This window comes from Echinops telfairi, unplaced genomic scaffold, assembly GCF_000313985.2.
Source record: "Echinops telfairi isolate 266 unplaced genomic scaffold, ASM31398v2 ScPeMD7_7469;HRSCAF=8507_0, whole genome shotgun sequence".
NCBI classification, from domain to species: Eukaryota; Metazoa; Chordata; class Mammalia; order Afrosoricida; family Tenrecidae; genus Echinops; species Echinops telfairi.
Genome location: NW_022111372.1, coordinates 58,854,122 through 58,871,291, shown reverse-complemented (window position 1 = coordinate 58,871,291; position 17,170 = coordinate 58,854,122). Strand labels below are relative to the sequence as shown.

General features: G+C 49.0%; 2 protein-coding genes across 2 annotated transcripts in view; one reads left to right on the top strand and one right to left on the bottom strand.

The window, feature by feature from the left end:
* Positions 1–17,170, top strand: part of DOCK2 (dedicator of cytokinesis 2) — a 526,484-nt gene that overhangs the window by 286,962 nt on the left and 222,352 nt on the right. The gene's annotated exons all lie outside the window — the stretch shown is intronic.
* Positions 1–17,170, bottom strand: part of INSYN2B (inhibitory synaptic factor family member 2B) — a 152,844-nt gene that overhangs the window by 23,177 nt on the left and 112,497 nt on the right. The window contains exons 2-3 of the mRNA XM_004696776.2: positions 3,146–5,377; positions 1,654–1,728 (exon numbers count right to left, since the gene is read on the bottom strand). Of these exons, the coding sequence (XP_004696833.1) occupies positions 1,654–1,728; positions 3,146–4,491 (1,421 nt within the window). The 5' untranslated portion in view covers positions 4,492–5,377. The remainder of the gene's footprint in view (positions 1–1,653; positions 1,729–3,145; positions 5,378–17,170) is intronic.

Here is a 17,170-nt window from a genome sequence, read left to right as displayed (position 1 = left end):
TATATATATATATATATATATATATATATAACTGTATATATATAAAAAACTAATATCTAAATAATTTCTCACTGCCACCGAGTCAACATCAACTCATAGGAACCCTACAGGACAGGTAGAATGGTCCTTGTGAATTCCTGAGAGTGTAACTCTGTATGGGAGTAGAAAGCCCATCTTTCTCCCTCAGAGTGGCTGGAGGTTTTGAACTGCAGGCTTGTGGATCGTAGCCCAACATATAACCATTACTCCACCAGGGCTCATATACATATGCAAAACCAGCTAGGTTCGTGTTTATATTTGAATATATATGTATATATGCGAAAACAAAGCGATTTCTGAGACTACTATTATGACACAAAAATTGCTCAGAGTCATTCTTTTTATGGGAATCTCAGGTGTTTTCTGTGGAAAGATCTGATGCTCATGTGGTTTTGCTGAAAACGTGGGGTCATATGGCTCCCAGGTGGAAGAGCTGGTCAGTTTAAGCGAGGAAGTGCCCAAAGTCCTGCATGACTGTCAGTCCTGCATGACTGTCAGTACCGCCTGACCCCCAGGCCCATGACCCTGTGTTAGCATGAAATCTCTGGAATCGGTTAAAGAGAATGGGTAGTTGAGAGAGAGAGAACCCAAGTGGACTCCAGTTAGCTCAGGTCCTGAGTTGTTCTCACCTGAGAGAAAAGTAGTGGTGACAGCAAACTATACACTCTGTCACAGGAAATTAGATGCCATCAACGGAAATGACTGCTTTTGATTCTTGCCCTGCCACTGAAAGTGGGCTTCCTGCTAAGGGAGCACGGAGCTTTCAAGCAATAATAGTAATAAGCCTTTGGATTTGTACACAGGTTTATAGTAGCAAAAGGCATCCACGGAGATTATCTCATTTGTTCCCCATGGCAGCCCTGATAGCGATCACTGTCCTGTTCTACAGATAAGGAAACTGAGTCCCGCACAGTAGCAGTAGTGGCTGTCACACTTTGGGATTAAAGCACACGGCTTTTGATTCCAGGTATAGCGATGCGACTGCTCCTGATGTTCCTCCCCTCTCACCCATCACCATCCACTTTACAACCACAACCTTTTCCCCAGGCAGGGAGGAGATGGCATATTTAGAAATGAGCACAAAGTGCTTCGCACCTTTCTTGACGCGTTGTAAGTGTCTGGCATGTGATAGCTACTGTTAGGAAGAGGCAGTGTGGTGGATTAATCAGGACCACAGGGTTTGAGGTCAGATAGCTGCAGATCCGCGTCCTGACTTTGCCCCCTTCTGCTCTCAGAAAATGTTCCATAGGAACAGATCGAATGGCTTAACCTCCCCCAGGACTGGAACCCCTACCTCACACTGTATCCTTGAGAGATGTGATGCAAATACCCCTGCAATATTCAATTAAGGAGAGGAACACTTGCACCATAGGTTTTCTCGTTTGTTGCAGTGACACAAAGCAATCCTCTGCCCAGTGTGGGTCTCAGTAGGAGGCCATGGAACCCAGCATCCCATTCCATGGTGGGGCACCTTGGGTTTATGTCTCAGGAACTCAAAGCCCTCACGTCTTGCCTCTCCCTTGATTTTTTGGAGTGCAAGAGAGCCTACGAGGTGTTTTGTGAACCTTGAGACTCCCGTGATCTACAGAGCAGGCCTCAGATGTGGCCAGGTACCTGTATATGATGCACGCCGTGTTCTGGCAGGTACTGCAATTGTTGAGATCTTGTCCAGTTCGATAAAAGTTGCGCCTGCAAGATAAAATATTTGCTGGATAAATGTGTGGCCCAGAGCGATATGGGAGGCATGCATTCTACCGATGCCCTCGTAAGTCCTTACAGCCCAGCACTGCCCTCACCTAGTACTGCCTGAAGTTGCATCAAGGCCATTACAAGCAAAGGAACCAGGGAAGCTGGGACCACAGCACCTCTTGTTTCTAGACAGTTTTATAAATGCTTCAGATCCTTCCAAATCTCAGGACCCCCCCGCCACACACACAACCTCTGCTTGCTGACAAGGGCCCTGTGAGATGGGTCAGTTATTCTTGTCCCCCATGTGATAGATGAGGGAACTGAGGGAGTTTTGCAAGTGAGCAAGAAGGGGATATTAAAGCCCGGGGCTCCTTGGCTCAGTGTATTCCTTTGCATGCCCCACTGCTTTTGTCTGTATGTCAGTGTGCGGTCCCAGTCATAGCAGCAAATGCCAGTGGACGTCTTCTTCCCTTTCCCATACTCTTTTGACTAGCTTTAGCCCTTCCTAGTTTTTGTTTGTTTGTTTGGGAGCCTTTGGAGGGATGATCATTTCATATTCCAGTGGTTAAATGCCTTTCCCTCCCAAGGCTGGTAACGAATCAACCAAGAAAGTAACTCCATAAGCCTTTCCCTTTGCAAATTTCCCATTTCCGGTCCTAGTAGGTTGGTCAGTGAGGGACTAGCCCAGGGGTTGGCAAACTTTTCAGATGGAAGAGCCCATCCTGTCCCTCTCAGCAATTTTAAAATGATCCAAGAATCCTCAATATATGTCTACAAACAAATGAAATCACCTTGATCTGAATAATATTCCTTAAACATTTTCAACTTGACTTCAGAGCCATGTGTACATACCAGAAGAGCTGCCTATGGCTCCAGCCAGAGTTGACTGGCCCCTGGGCTAGCCCGAGTCATCTGTGCCCTCATCAGTGGAGGTGAAGGTCAATGGAAACTGAAGTGACACACGGAGTCCTTTGTTGCAGACACACAACCAAAATGTACTGCTGATGCAGTCACTCACTGAGAGAATGGGGGAGGGAAAGTCTCCTGCCAGCTAACTCCCACCCCACCCCACCCCACCCCATTTACCAACTGGGCCATCATCTTCACAAAGGCATTCTTTTGGACCCTGCTGGTCATTGCCTCCTTTCCCCACTGGAAACGCCTGGAAACAGAAGCAAGTAGCCACAAAAAGCCACCCACATTCACTCAAGGCTAGAATTAGCGAGATCCCAATCGAAGAAAGGGAGGCTACCATCAGTTGAAGGGACAACAGCTCCTCAAACATTTTGGAGACACTTTGCTTATGGGAACCAAAGCCCTCTGTGCCCCTATGACCGGGCGAATGACTTGGCCCAGTAGTTTGCATAAAATAATAATAATGATGATGATGATGATGATGATGATGAATGCACCTTACCCTTCCGTGAGAGCCCGAGCTTTTTCCAAGTCTTGGATTACATTCAACAGGACTTTGATTTTCTCTTGGTTGGAGTGCAGGGATTCCTCCACAGACTGGAGCCTGCCCTGCAGGTCGCAGAGTTCGCCCCTGGCCAGGTGAATTCGGTTCATCCCACTCATCTCTTGCTGGGTCGGGAGTTTTGTTTCATTCCTTGGCAGAGCGCGTGGGGTGGGGTCACTTCCTGAGCAGTCTGGAAAGTCCGGCGTATCTGACTGTGTTGACCGATCCGCCATCTCCTCCTGACTCGTGGGTGCAGATCGTGTCCCACTGACCGCTCTGAGCAACACTGGGTCCTGGTGATCTTTACTCGGGGAAAGACAGTCGGAAGTTCTGCCTGGATGGGCTGGCTGGCTGTGGGTGCCCAGCAAGGGGGATCTGTGAGTCCGTAGAGGGGAGGGGATATACCTTTCCTTGGACTGGGATGAAAGGGGGCCAAGGTCTTTGTCATCGAGGTTGTCTTTGGGCAAAAGCAATTCGGGTTGACATTGACCTGTGCCTGGCATGTGGTTGGCACCGCTGGTGGCATTTAAGCAGGAGGGGAGTGTCTCTGAATCTGATGGCAGCACACTCCTCCCATCACCGGGACACATTTCAACCACGGGGTGTATGGCATTACTGATGTCTGCCAGCCTGTCTGGGCTGAAAGGGACCCCTCGAGCTTCCCAGGAAGGGCTGTGATAAATATCGTCTGGGACCTGGATGGCAGCCGTCACTTTTTCCGAGCCCCTGCCAGTCCCTTCTTCCAAGCAGATGCTAATAGGCCCGTTGCTTTGTACCTTGGACACCCTTGGGAGAAATGGATGGGACAACTTGACCCTCCGAGGCCCATCGTCAAGATGCTGGGCCAGCCTTAAGTAGGCGAGGTCAGAAGACACAATGTCTTGCTCAGAGAGGTTGCCGTTGACCTGGATGGCACTTTGGGTTGCTGTTGGCATTTCCACCAGAGACTTGCTGGCTGTGAGTTTCTTCCTTTTGAAAACCGGGAAATGCTTCCTGAGACTGGGGGAGGTTTGGATCGCGATGTTCCGAAAGCCCCCGGCCTTCTGGGACCTGGGGAAGGAGAGCGAGCAGGTGGGGAGGTGATGGTGCCGAGCTGGTTGGGTCTTGCCCATCACCACTGAATCTTCAGAAGGCTGGGCATCGTCCTCACCTTGGCCGCTGGGATTCTTACTGGCGCCATCTTCCTTGAAGCGCACCTGCTGGGATTTGCTCCTGCGGTGGTGCGGCTGCTTCATGAACTCCACTGACTCCAGGCTGTTTCGCTTCAGGAGCACGGGCCTCACTGTCATATTTTGCTGGGCCATTGAGCCTCAGATACAAGGGTTGGGACCATGCGCTTCTCCCAGGCACATGCCCTTATGTCTTTGGAGTAGCGTCTAATGATGGCATTTCGGACACCAAGAAATGCCAGTCCAGATGGAGCGGTCCTCTCCTCTTCGGGTGGGATGCTTTGTCGGCCATTCCCAGCCCGTGGATTCTACTTAGGAGCGTTTCCCAGTGCTTCCCCGGCAGTGAAAATATTATTTCATTGCGATGATCATCGCAACTTAGATAAACAATGAACTAGGCTAGTTATTAAGCACCTCATCCAGCGATAGAGCCAGCCGGCAGGCTGTTTGTCAAGGGAGGCAGGCATGCGATTCTGCTCCTGGAGGAAACTAGCTGTCCTGAACAGAGAGACAGCAGAAGCATCGTTGAGGGGATCAGGCCGCCTCCCAGGGCATGGATGCCAAGAGGAACCTTGGCTTTCTTTCCTGGAGCATCAATTTCCAGTGTCAAACTGCAGGGAACTTAGAGACGTCTTCTTTGCATGGCATGGAAAGAGGCGGAGACATACATGACCCCGAGGCGGGCTTCTGTGACAAGAGCCGATGCTCCTAGGATTCACCTCCATTGACGCCAAGCCCAGATCATTCCACTGAAGCCATTGCGTTGTCTCGTGCTACTTCCTTTTCTTCAGCAAGGGAAACGTATCTTCTTAAATCTTGGCATGAAACCCAGAGGGGCATGCCCAGAACCGGACGGAGGCATCCGAGGGCCTTCAGCCGGGCAGAGTCCGTGGCTGGAGTTCACACGGAGGCCGAGGGAGCCCTAGCTGCAGCCTCTGGATTTGCAGCCACACTCGGAGCTCTCTTGGCCTTTTGGGTCAGGACCGAGCCAACAAGCAATCCTTGAGAGCAAGCCACACATCTGAAAAAAGGGAAGAGACAACAGTCACTGCTAAGAACTGTTTCTGCAGCTCTTGGTGTCCCCCGAGATTTCACCCGCAGAGCTCGGAGCGCGTTTCAGTGGAAGGTCCAGGAAGAAGCCAACCCCACTGCCCTCCTGCTGCCGGGAGCCTGGGATCTTCTGGTTTTACCCACGGCCATCAAGTCGATCCCAACCCACAGAGGCTCTGTAGAGGGTTTTCGAGGCTGTCCATCTCTCTAGGGGTAGACAACCTCATCTTTCTCCCAGGAGCAGCTGGTAGGTTTGAACTGCTGGCCTTGCAGTTCACCTTCTAATACAACAGCACCACCAGGACTTTCAACCAAATGCCCAGGCCCTACCCTCCCTCCACTCTCAGTCATCACTCAGCCAACTCTTATTTTCACTGGAGAATCCCCCATTTACATGTCCTCTCCTCAGTGTGTATGTTAGACAGGGTTCTCTAGAGAACCCAAACCAGGACACTGATGATTTTATATGTAGTTTTATAGATAGATATAACATAAAAAACAAACAGTTAATTAATCTATAGAGCAGTACAAATGGCTCAGTGCAACTCACTTCCGTGGGACAGCTAATACACTGGCAGTCCTTCAAGTCTGGAGGGCTGCCTGGTGCAAGTCAAGGAAGCAGCTGAGCCCTCTGTAGAGCAATTCAGGCAATCCGGCCACAGGCAGCAAACAGCAAGCCAGGTCACCAACAGTCAGCCAGATGACATGGTCCGACAGTCCCCAGCTCAAGTGGTGTATACTTCAGTAGCGTGGGGAAGGAGGTCTTGAAGGAACCTCAAATACAGTAACACAGTCCACGGGTTAGGTGTCCCACAGGTAGTGTAGCTTGCAAATTGAGGCAGTGAACAAGCAAGACAGCGGCACACTGGTCTGATGATCAAAGAGCAAGAGACACGAAAGGCGAGGCTCGCTGAGCCATTTATCTCTCCATCCTTCAATTAATCTCACATGTGTTCATTGGCCAGGTTGGCAAATAAACCTACCTAGCAAATAAACCTACCTATCACAGCGGGCTTTTTCATACCTACCCCCAGTCTTCAACCCCATCAGGACCCCTGCTCTGTGTCATTACAGCACACATGACAGCTATAATCACATATTTCTCCGGGTACATATTTCTTTAGTGTGTTTCTCCCACTACCCCATAGGCCACAGGAAAGCAGGCTCCAGCCAGGTCACTATGCCCCATGTCCCCTTGCCGTGGGTGCTTGACTAGGACTCTGTTACTGGAGGACAACCTTTTCACCTCACATCTTCAGGTTGTAATTGCTCTCTCAGGAGACACATGTACGTGGGATGCTCCATAGTGTGTACTCCTTGGCATGATGACAGCTATGACTGATTGCTGTGGGTGGAGGGCTTTGCGTGAGTAAATCCTAGGAATGCTCCTCTGCTGTGCCCTCACTAATGTGCCGGGCGTGGCTCTAAGCACTTTTCAAGCCATCGCGTTCTCCCAAGTTACCCTGTGGGGCAGTAGAACAAACTCAGAACACCAGAATGGTCAAGTACCTTGCCCAAGGACACACAGCTAGTGATGGAGCGAGGCTCCAAACCGCACCCATAACTATGACACTCCCCTGCTTCTCCAGCTTGACACACTCTTCTTTAATCCTTACCGCATTGTCCCCACCGGACTCAGAGGCTCTGAGAGTATAGTTATCAAGCAGAGGAACCTCAGCGTGTGTGGTTCCTACATTGCTCTTCTTAACATTGAGCTTGTGACTTTCTCCCCATGGCATCTACGTGGTGTGTGGGCCGCATAAGGTGAGCGATTGGAGAACAAGGCTGTGAAGACCCCTACAGGTCTGGAGAGTTATAGGGGACTGTCGGATGTCCTTGTGACAGGAGGCAACCCTGGTTGCTATAAGTCAGAGGAAACCCATGGCCCTGGGATATGAGATCCAAGCCAGGCTGGATTAGAAAAGGGATTTTTAAAAGAAAAATGTCACAAATAACTACAAGTGTTTGAACAACTCTGAAAGAATATCGTGTCTGTGGCACCAAGAATTATTTTACAAGTCAAAAGCTCTGGCTTCCCTAAGCAAGGGAGCTTTGGTCCCCAAACAGAGCCCACGAACATTCTCCATCTCTGCCACTGGGGGTTCCCGCGTGGTGGGTGCAGCCAAAGCTTTGTCCCACCGCCTTCTGCTTTCCTCAGCAATTCCTAGATGATGCCCAATGATGTTTCTGCCTCCCCGCTCCTAGCACCCTTAAGAAGTCTCATCTGACCCAGTGGGGGTTGGGAAGTGTGGTGCCAGTCTTGACAAACAATAGGATTCATCAGAAATGCTTAGGAATTGTCAATTTACAGAAGGCCTGTAATTGCTCTTCACACTGAGAATGCACCTTACGCATAGGTTCAAACCCTTGCCCCTTATTGGCTGAAGGACTTTGGTCAATATTTATCCATTCTGAGCTTCAATATTATCATCTGTGAAATGGAGCTGGGACTCATAGCCTCGTCACTCATGGATTCATGGGGCTGATAGAAGAAAGCCAAGGAGACACTCTATGGAAACTGCTCAGCACAGTGCTCAGCGCAGGGTTAGAAATCAGTGGGCGCTCGCTATTATTGGTGGTGGTATTGCCTGCAGCCTGGTCTCCTGGTCGCAAACGCTCGGGCGTCTGTAGATGCACTAATGTACTCATTTCAGCAGATGCTCCCAGGGCTCTGTGAGCCTAGGCAGTGGAAAGAGCAGCATCTTCAGCTTTTCCAGAATTGTGGATCCGCTCTTGGGACAGAGCAAAGTTTGGGGAACCCCTTCTCACTCGCTTCATCTAGTTGTTTGTTTATTTATTTATTTCATTGAAGAAAGTTCCATGGTATTGCTCTTTGGTTCACACCATCCTTTTTCAATAGGCTAATAGGACTCTGTTGTCTACTTATACCATGATCTATTTAAATGGTGCCCCTTTAAAGATACTCGGTTGTTGCTAAATATTTGCTGTTATTAGTAATGCTGTAAGTAACATGGGTGAAATATATAATGCTTGGAGTACCCATCTAATAATCTAATTGGAATATGTTGTTGGAAGAGGAACTCAGCCGCTAAAAGAAGCATGTGTTTCGCATGTTGTGAGAGCCACCACTTTCTCCTGTATACTTGAAGGCCTTTCACCCAAGCCTCTCCATCAGCACCTGTGTCCAATGAGGATCTTGTACACCATTGCCAATAACTCGGGAGAGAAAGAGATAGCTCATGTACCTCAGCATGCTATTTATTTAAGGTTGGGCATTTTTTCATGGTTTGGGAGTTTGTATTCCCTTTGGGGTTGGTGAAGAATGGTTCAATGGCAGTTTCAGTAATCAGGCAAATGTGGACACTCAGTTCCTAGAAATGGTCTAAGAAAGTTCACACATATTGTTTAAAGGGTTCCAAAATTGCACCTACATGTTCCAACTGTTCTGCCTCAGTGTCCACCATGACCTCTGCACAGACACATCCTGGACAGCAGACCTGGCTGAAAGGAATGACCCTCTGGAGGTCTTCTGGTCTCAGAGGCTCCCGGCTGCCCATTGATCCATGGCCTAGCTGGTCAGGGCTTAGTCAATATCTTGGCCAGAGTCTAGAATCACCCCCCGAAGCTGATCGCAGCAGCCCAGGCCACACTCAACGCCTGGGAGTCACTGATCCTCTCTGGAGTCCTTTGTTCTCCTCGCTCTTGATTGTGGATCATGAGCCAGCTGTTTAGTCCTTACCAAGTCATCCTCCTGGAACCAGTGTCCACAGAATCACGTGATACCCATCCCTGGAGGTCACACACTTTCAGCTCCCTCTGGCAATATGGAGAGGGCTTAGGTATATATAATGTTTAGCTTAAGATTGGCTCGAACGAAGTCCTCCACTAAGTGATCTTTGGCAAGTGATGTCGGTGAGTTGATTCCTACTTGCCTCATTGAAACGGACTGGACAGTGCCACCACCAGCAAAGCCTCATGTGGTTGTTGTGAGAATGAAGTGAGCTCTTTTATATGAGCTGCCCAGGACCATCAACGTTAGCTCAGCAGATATTACCCACCTGATGGTCACACAGTACTCGTGAGTGGGTCTTGCCTGGGGAGAGTAAACTTTAGGTAAATGTATAGGAGGCAGAAGGGTGATATTACCAGGGCGCATGTCACTTCTATACTTCTTGTATACCTTGGCACCACACTTGTTTCCTGTACTGGGATGATCTGCTGACCTTCACCCTTCCCAATGAGACTGTAACTTCTTTGCGAGCAAGAAGTAACCACAGCCCTTCTTCCTGGCTTACACACAGCAAATGTCAAATGCTTGTCGATTGAATTTAAACACTATCTAATTTGCCTATGCTACTGTAGCATGGAAGAGTTGTATCTTAGCAGGTCATAAATATTTGTGTTGCTGATTAGTCAAGAGTGAATGAGTTAATTTACTAATTTGCTTTCAGCTTTCATTCTCTTCCAGTGATCCATTATCAGTAGGTCTCTGTGACTAATGAGCTCTCTTTCCTTTGGTGTGTTATGCTCACTCAATTGATGTCTCAGACTTAATTTGGTCTGCTATTCTTGAGAAGCTGTTATGATTAGGGCACTGGGATAAACCTTGTGGAAGTGGCATAAAATTGGTAAGACCTGATCACTATTGTTGTTTTAAGAAGGATTGCACCAGAAATGCCACCTGAAATGGGATCGATCAAATGTCAGAAAGTGCCACACAAGACTGTACAGAGTTGGAGCTGAATGAAAGAATCTGGTTTCCTTCAAGTCTTTAGTCATGCTTCAGGTATGAGGGTGCTTTACATGTTAGCTTTATTCTTTAGTTCTAGAGCTAGCAAACCTTTTGTTAATATATATGAAGGGCCAGCTATTTTCTATGATGAATCACAGCCAAAATGTAAGCAGATCTCTGTGGCAGTGTTCCAATAAAACTTTATTTATAAGGCAAGTACAGGTTGGATTTGGCCCATGAGCCATAGTTTGCCAACTCCTCATTTGGGCCCGGGAGAGCCGTTGGTGGGGTTTGGTTGGGAGGCACTTGATTGGATTTTGGGGTGCAGAGAAGGCTCTACTTGCTGACACATTGTCATCTTCCTCTGCACTTAGAGTCAGTAATGGTAACTTTACTATTTATACCACACTTTACAACTGACAGAGCATTTTCAAATCACATGTGGTCTCCATCAAGGTTGGCAGAATCATCCCTATGTGAAAGAAATAAAATCAGACTCAGAGGGGTTAGATGGCCGGTCCCATGCTAGAGGTGGGATTCAAATACAAGCCTTCTACCACCAGCCTCAAAGCTCTAGTGGAGACCCCAAGACTCCGATACACACATAACTGACTAGACACCTATTTTCCATGCTACTCTAGTTTCCCCATTTACGGGGTTCACTCCTAAAGGGTGGGCATATGTCTTGTACTCCTTTTCTATCCTACAAGTACCGGGCACGATATTCAGAAGTGACCATGCAGTGCTCGCTCTTGGTTCTTAGGGCTCTTTACATCCAAGCTTCTGCCTTTCCGCTCTGTTCCATTTGTATGCATCTCCCTGTTCAGCTGAATCTGTAAGCAAGCATTACTGCACACCCACCCCAAAGCTAAGAGTTAATGTCTGTGACCCAAGAAAATCTTCTATTTTCTTTTCAATATGAGGGTTGCCCCGGGATCTTTCTCAACAAGGAATAAGGGGTTGGGGTTGGTAAAATCTTTCCTTTTGGGGGGGGGATGGCATAGGGATGGGGGTTTCATTGGCGCTACACTTTCCCCCAAAATGTTGAAGTAGCCAAAATGACTAACTGCAGGTAGACTTGGGACCCAAACTAGGAATCAAATGATGCGATTAAGACAAGGGGTGTGCAGGTAGTGATCACAGCACATCTCCTCGTTGTTCTACCTGCAGTGGTTCTACTTAACTTTTTCCGCATAGTTTCCATGACCTCTCTTAGTACCCCTCCCCCCTTGGGTTGGTCCCCCCTCTTGCCTCCATCATGTCCCTCAGCAGTCAGAGTGACCTTAGCAAACTTAGATTAGATCAGATCTCATCAGCCCTCGCTTTGAAACCCTCTGAAAGTATCCCTCGGCATTAGAATAAAGATCTCAACACTTTACAAATTCTGCAAGCCCCTGTGTCATCTGGCCCTTGTCTACCTGTCTGACCTCGGCTCGACTTCAATCCCTTGGTTCCATGTGATCTGGTTCTCCTCGCCTAGGACATGTCAGGTCCTTTTCCTCAATGGACCTTTGCATGTACTGGCCCTTTTGTTCCCACTGTGCTTCCCTCAATCTTTGCAAAGCTGTCTCTCACCCAGGGAACTGCTGCTCCCGGGCTGCCCTGGGCATCCCGTTGCACCTGACCCAGGAGCCCTCCCACCCCCAAACTCTTCCCCATCCTCCTGTGTTCCTTTGTGAGGCCAGAACCTGCTCGGTGAGCTTATAGATTCCTGTCTTTGTTTGGCTCTGTCCCCATTTTAGAGGGACCCCGAGAAACCTTCCCTGAGCGAGTGCATGCGTCACTCAAGTAAGTCAGTCTGCAAGGAAACACGGTATGAGAAATGGAGCAGAACTTTAGGACACTGGATCTCGAGGGGCAGATCTTTCTATGGTTTTGAACCCTGCTTTAGCACTGGAACCATCTTCCAAAACCCAAGCTGAAGCCCAGTCCCAATATCTAGACCAGAATTACCCGTGGCTGCGTTACAAAAAGGAAGGGCTGAAGTGTCCCCACAACCTTCTGAGCCACCCCCTGAAGTCCTAGGTTCCAAACAAGCCCAGCCTGAAAGTCACTGAGACAAACTCCCCATCCACAGATGGGGAAACTGAGGCCCTGAAATGTTCTCTTCTACTCATGAAGTTCCCAAGAAGAAGAAGCGAGCCACTGTCTTGTATCCCAGACCTACAACCGTCCTGGCACAGGATAGGAGCTCTGGGAATGTCTGTTGGATTGTGCTGGTGACACAGAGAATCAAAGGCGGAAGGTGAAAGGAGCTGCCAAGTGTAGGGCCTCGAGGCGCCATGGTGGCAGCGAGGATGGCAGGTGGACCGTGTTCTCCATCAGCCGTGGGTTCCCGGGCTCTTCTTGGAATTGGACCCAGTGGGAAGTCAGACTTCCTGATCCTGGAGGTATTCCACGTGCCTGAGCATGAGCATGCGATGGTCACTACTTTTTAAAATTTTAATACCACGGCTAGCCTTCAAATTACATTCGTCAAAGAAGCCAAGGAAGATAAGATTCTTATCTACGTCTACCTCCTCTTCGTGTTTCTCCTTTTCCCTTTCTTATTTTTTAATTTTGAAGTTTTCCAAGCATGCCCAGCGGCACACAGGGTGGTTTACTGCACACCGACCCTACACACCGACTGCGTGGCTGAAAACATCAGCGGGTTGCAAGCCCTGGGAAGACGCCCTCTTCCTCACTGCTCTATCTGTGCCTTGGTTCCCCTCAGGCCTGCTTCCTTCTCCTCCTTGCTCCCGTTCTCTTGTTTGCTCAACCTCCTCCTCATGCCTCTTTCAGCCTTTCGGCTTCCCCTTCTCCTCCCTGACTCTCTTTGCCTCCTTCTGCCTTTTTGGGCCCCCTCTTTACGTTGCTCCTCTCTTATCTCTCTTCAGTCTGCCCGTATTTTTCATTGTTATTTGTGGGCTAGTGATTCATTCCACTGCTGGTCAGTGTCAAGGGAAGCAATTCAACCCATCTAGGAATGGCCTCTCTGCAAACCTTAGAGCACCTGCCTGGTAGTAACTGTCTTCTGGTCCATCACCCACCTGCCATCCTCACTCCCGCCCCTGGATCGAGGCAAGGGCTGCTTGTGATGGAGCTTGTGAAAGGTCACCTCCAGTCTGCTCTCTAAGAGGAGAACACTGGAACTACCACCAGCCACCTCCTACCTCCTTGTCTTAGGGAAGAGCACTGAGCTAATGTTATCTCCTCATTTCTCAGCATTTTGACAGTATTTCCAGGAGGCTTTCCTGATCATTCCTACTGTGTTTCTATTTCATTACATCATTGGGGACATTTTTTAATCGCTTTGTTTGGATAAGTTACAGTCTTTTGACTTCAGCCCCTCAGAGAAAGGAGAGTTCCCTCAGCTGGATGGATTGGCACAGTGCCTGCCACAATGGCCTCGGAGAGAGGAGCATGGCCCAAGAGCAGCCCGGGCTTCCCTTTGGTGCACACGAGGTCCCTATGGGCTGGAGCCAACTGGACAGCACCTCAGAACAACCATTCTTCACGTTCGACGTTTTGATGAACTGCTCCTGGGCTGAGCACTGGAGGAGCCGCTGGCTCGGATGCACAGACGGATCTGGCGCCTTTTGAGTTCATCATTAGAAAAATTAACTCTGCGTGCCAGGTGGTTGGAGGTTGGAGGCAGGAATGAGCTCTGTGTCTTACTTCCCTTCTCCATTAGCTCAAGCCCAGAGAACACAACGTGTGAGCCAATGGCTTGCCTTCATTCTCAGAGTATGGGGTTGCTCTTTTCCAATGTGGAATTGCCTCTCCTTCCTGTTTCAATATGTGGGAGGGATCTGGTCTAAGTGAAGAAGGCAGGAAATCCCTTCCCCATCTTTGACCTACACCCAGCCCCACCCCAGGTAGGCTCTGTTTCTCTCTTTGTTCATCCAAATGCTCACTTGGTAAGCGCCTCCTGTAGACTGGCTAAAGCAACTGTGAATGAAATCATCCAAGGTTTCCTAAAGGACTTATTCTCTCGTGGGGACTGATCAGACCTACTTGGTCCGTTCAAACATGAGCATAGTGGTGGTGTCAGTTGTTCGAGGGCCGAGGCTGCTCGGGGCAGCCCCACGTGTGCACAGCAACACTTCCATCGGGCTTTCAAGGCTGGGACCTTTTGAAAGCAGAACACCCGCCTGTCTTCCCAGGAGCCTCTGAACAAGTATTCAGTTGGGCACGCATCCATCTCTACCACCCGGTGGCTGCTCAAGCACTGGCCCTGCTAAGAACAACTCCAGTCAGCCCTTCTTCTTTACAGCCCAGCACAGGCTTTCAACGCATTTTCAGGTCTCCTAGCTCATTTGGCCTCATGACAAATTCTGCCAACACCAGGTACTATCATTCCCATTGTTGAGAAGAAACCAGGGTAGAAAGGTGAAATCTTTGCCCAAGATGAATGTCATTTGGCAGGACCCAAGGACATGGGGCTGGAGGCAGTCAAGTACACATCAGAGGTGTTTTGGTGGGGTACAGCAGCCATGCCCTCAACCGTGTCACAAATATACACAGCACACACTCATCAGGGAAGAACAGCCTGCCTGGCCACTGCAGTGCTCCAGCCACCACGCAACTGCAAAGCGTTGGCAGTCACCTGCAGTGAAACTTTCCCCACTTCTGGATCTCTGCCGACACTGCGGAGTTCTTGCAAGGGGAAGGCCAGGGGGCAGTGTATGATCTGATCTCATCACAGCTGAACTGAGAACTCAGGGGCAGCAAGCAGTCTGTGAAGGCTCAGAGACCTCAGGCTTTCAAAGAGCTCACCCTTTATTTCTAGAACAAGCAAATGATGCCCCTCTATGATGCATGGGCCAGGCAAATAGTTAGCATTTCATAAATGCTGGCTGCCTCAAAGCTGACTATTGTCAGCATGCATTGGGCCCTAGATCAAACTGAGAGAGGTCAACATACGAAGGTCTGAATGCACCCATTGGGGGCTACCGTAACTCAAGTCACATTAGAGGCAGAAGTCATGAAAACGGAGCGGTGGGAGAAGACGCTCCCCAGGTCTGAGTGCCATGCTCCTCCGTACGACTTGGCGTTTCCTAAGGGACCAAAACTTCTCTCTGCTTTTGTCATCCTTTGTCTTCTCTCTTTGTCCTCTTGTACAGGGACCTCAGACCCTAACTAGACTTAGGTCCCTGTCCTGGCCCTCCATGTGCTCCCGGCAAGCTGGTCAGAGCATCTTTGATGTTCTCTCATTTCAGGGTCCCTGGCATTTGCCTTGTGATGAGTTTACTTCACAAAAGCACAGAAACAAGCTCAAGCTGAAGTGACCTCCCTTCTTTATCCTTTCTGCTTCTCTCCACGCCCTTCCTTTTTGCCCAGGGGAAAGATGTGCAGAGAGAGAAGTCATTGACTTCCAGCTGAAGCCCAGCCTTCCTGCCCACGACTGGTCACCATGCAGGGAAGGAGATTAGAATGACACCCAGCTGGGTGGACACCTTTCCTGGAAGGAAGGAGGGTCCTTACTCCTAGTTACACCTGAGTTACACCTAGTTACACCTTACTCCTGGTTACACCTGAGGCCTTTTCCCTGCCCTAGATCAGGAGAGCAAACAGCCAGATTCACTTGGCCCATTTGCTGGGAGTGGGTTAACACTTTATGCGACTTTCTGATGGTCCTATGCTTTCCCTGGACTCTCTCGATGAGTTAGTATTGGCTTGATGGCAATGAGTTTGGTTTTTTGCTGGTTTACTCTGTACTCTAACCATTGGGACTCTGCCCTCTCTCCATATCCCCAACTCTACTGACAGGTCCCAGGAGTACGGGTGAGACATTGTGAACAGGAAAGATGCTTTATGACATAATGATAATAAATCCTCTCCTTAGAAAAGTCATGCATATGCTCACATCTAAGCATGCTGAATGACCCAAAGCTCTCCGTTTCCTCATTTTAAGTGGAGAAATATGAGAGCTGGCTACCACAATGCAGTGGCAGGCACACAGAGGTACAGTGAGGACCAGCCAGCAGACCTTGGCTCCCTTCTTTGCCTCTTGCCTATTTTCTGGCATGAGTATTGGCCCCTGGTGACCCTTTCCCTTTGTCTTGCCTGAACAGAGACCTTGATGAGAATGACATCATCTAAGCCAGGCCTCAGCTGCCCTCATGATCCTTGTTGGGCTGATGACCAGGGCAGGCTTTTTGTTTCCTGGTCTCGTGACTGTGCCTTGCTTGCTGCAGAGGGGCTCGGGGGCTGGGAGGAGCACACGGAACACAGGAGCAACCATGAGGGACCCAGAAAGCACTGTGCCTGCTGTCAGACACATGTAAAACTGCCTAAAGCACACAATCACACTCAACAATTTAGGGCCTCTTTCCATCCAGAGACCAGGGCCCCTAGATTCCCACACCATCTGACCTGCAGTCAAAGTTTATAGAGCAACTGGTTTTCCATTCAAGAATCCATAGACATATTGTTTTGAGACGTTGATTTCATATGAAGACTTATCGTTGTAAGGGATGCGTTGCTCTCTAGTGTTAATGTTTTCCTGACAGGATGGAAGTTGAGTTATGGGGCGGATTCACTTCCAGGTGTCTAAAGGTCAGAGTCTCAGGGCCTCCACCAGCCTCTATCAGACCCGTAAGCCTTTTTTTTTTATTTATGGTTTTGACGTTTGTTCCATATTTTTTCTTTTACTCTATCTAGAACCGCCTATTGTGATCCCTTCCGGCCATCAGGTCACCAGTGACAGCTGGGTGCCATCTAGCTCTCCTGGTTGTGGAGTTTGGGGTTCAAGTGATCTATTAGTTCTTTGGTATTTTTATTTTCTTCACTCATCTTTGATTCAAACTGGGGGAGACCAGTACTTGTAACTGAGATGGATGCTCACAAGCTTTTAAGACCCAATCGCTGCCCACCAAATCACCATTGTTCTTGTGCACTATGCTCTGTCAATCGACCTGGATGTCCCCTAAAACTATAGTCCTGCCTCACTAGACCCAATGAGCAATTCCTTCTAGGTGTTCCTGACTTTGCCCTATATATTCTACCATATCCATTGACATTGTATAGATGCCCATGTAAAACTACCCCATCACACACACAGCCCCGTTTAGCTTGCCATCCCTGTTC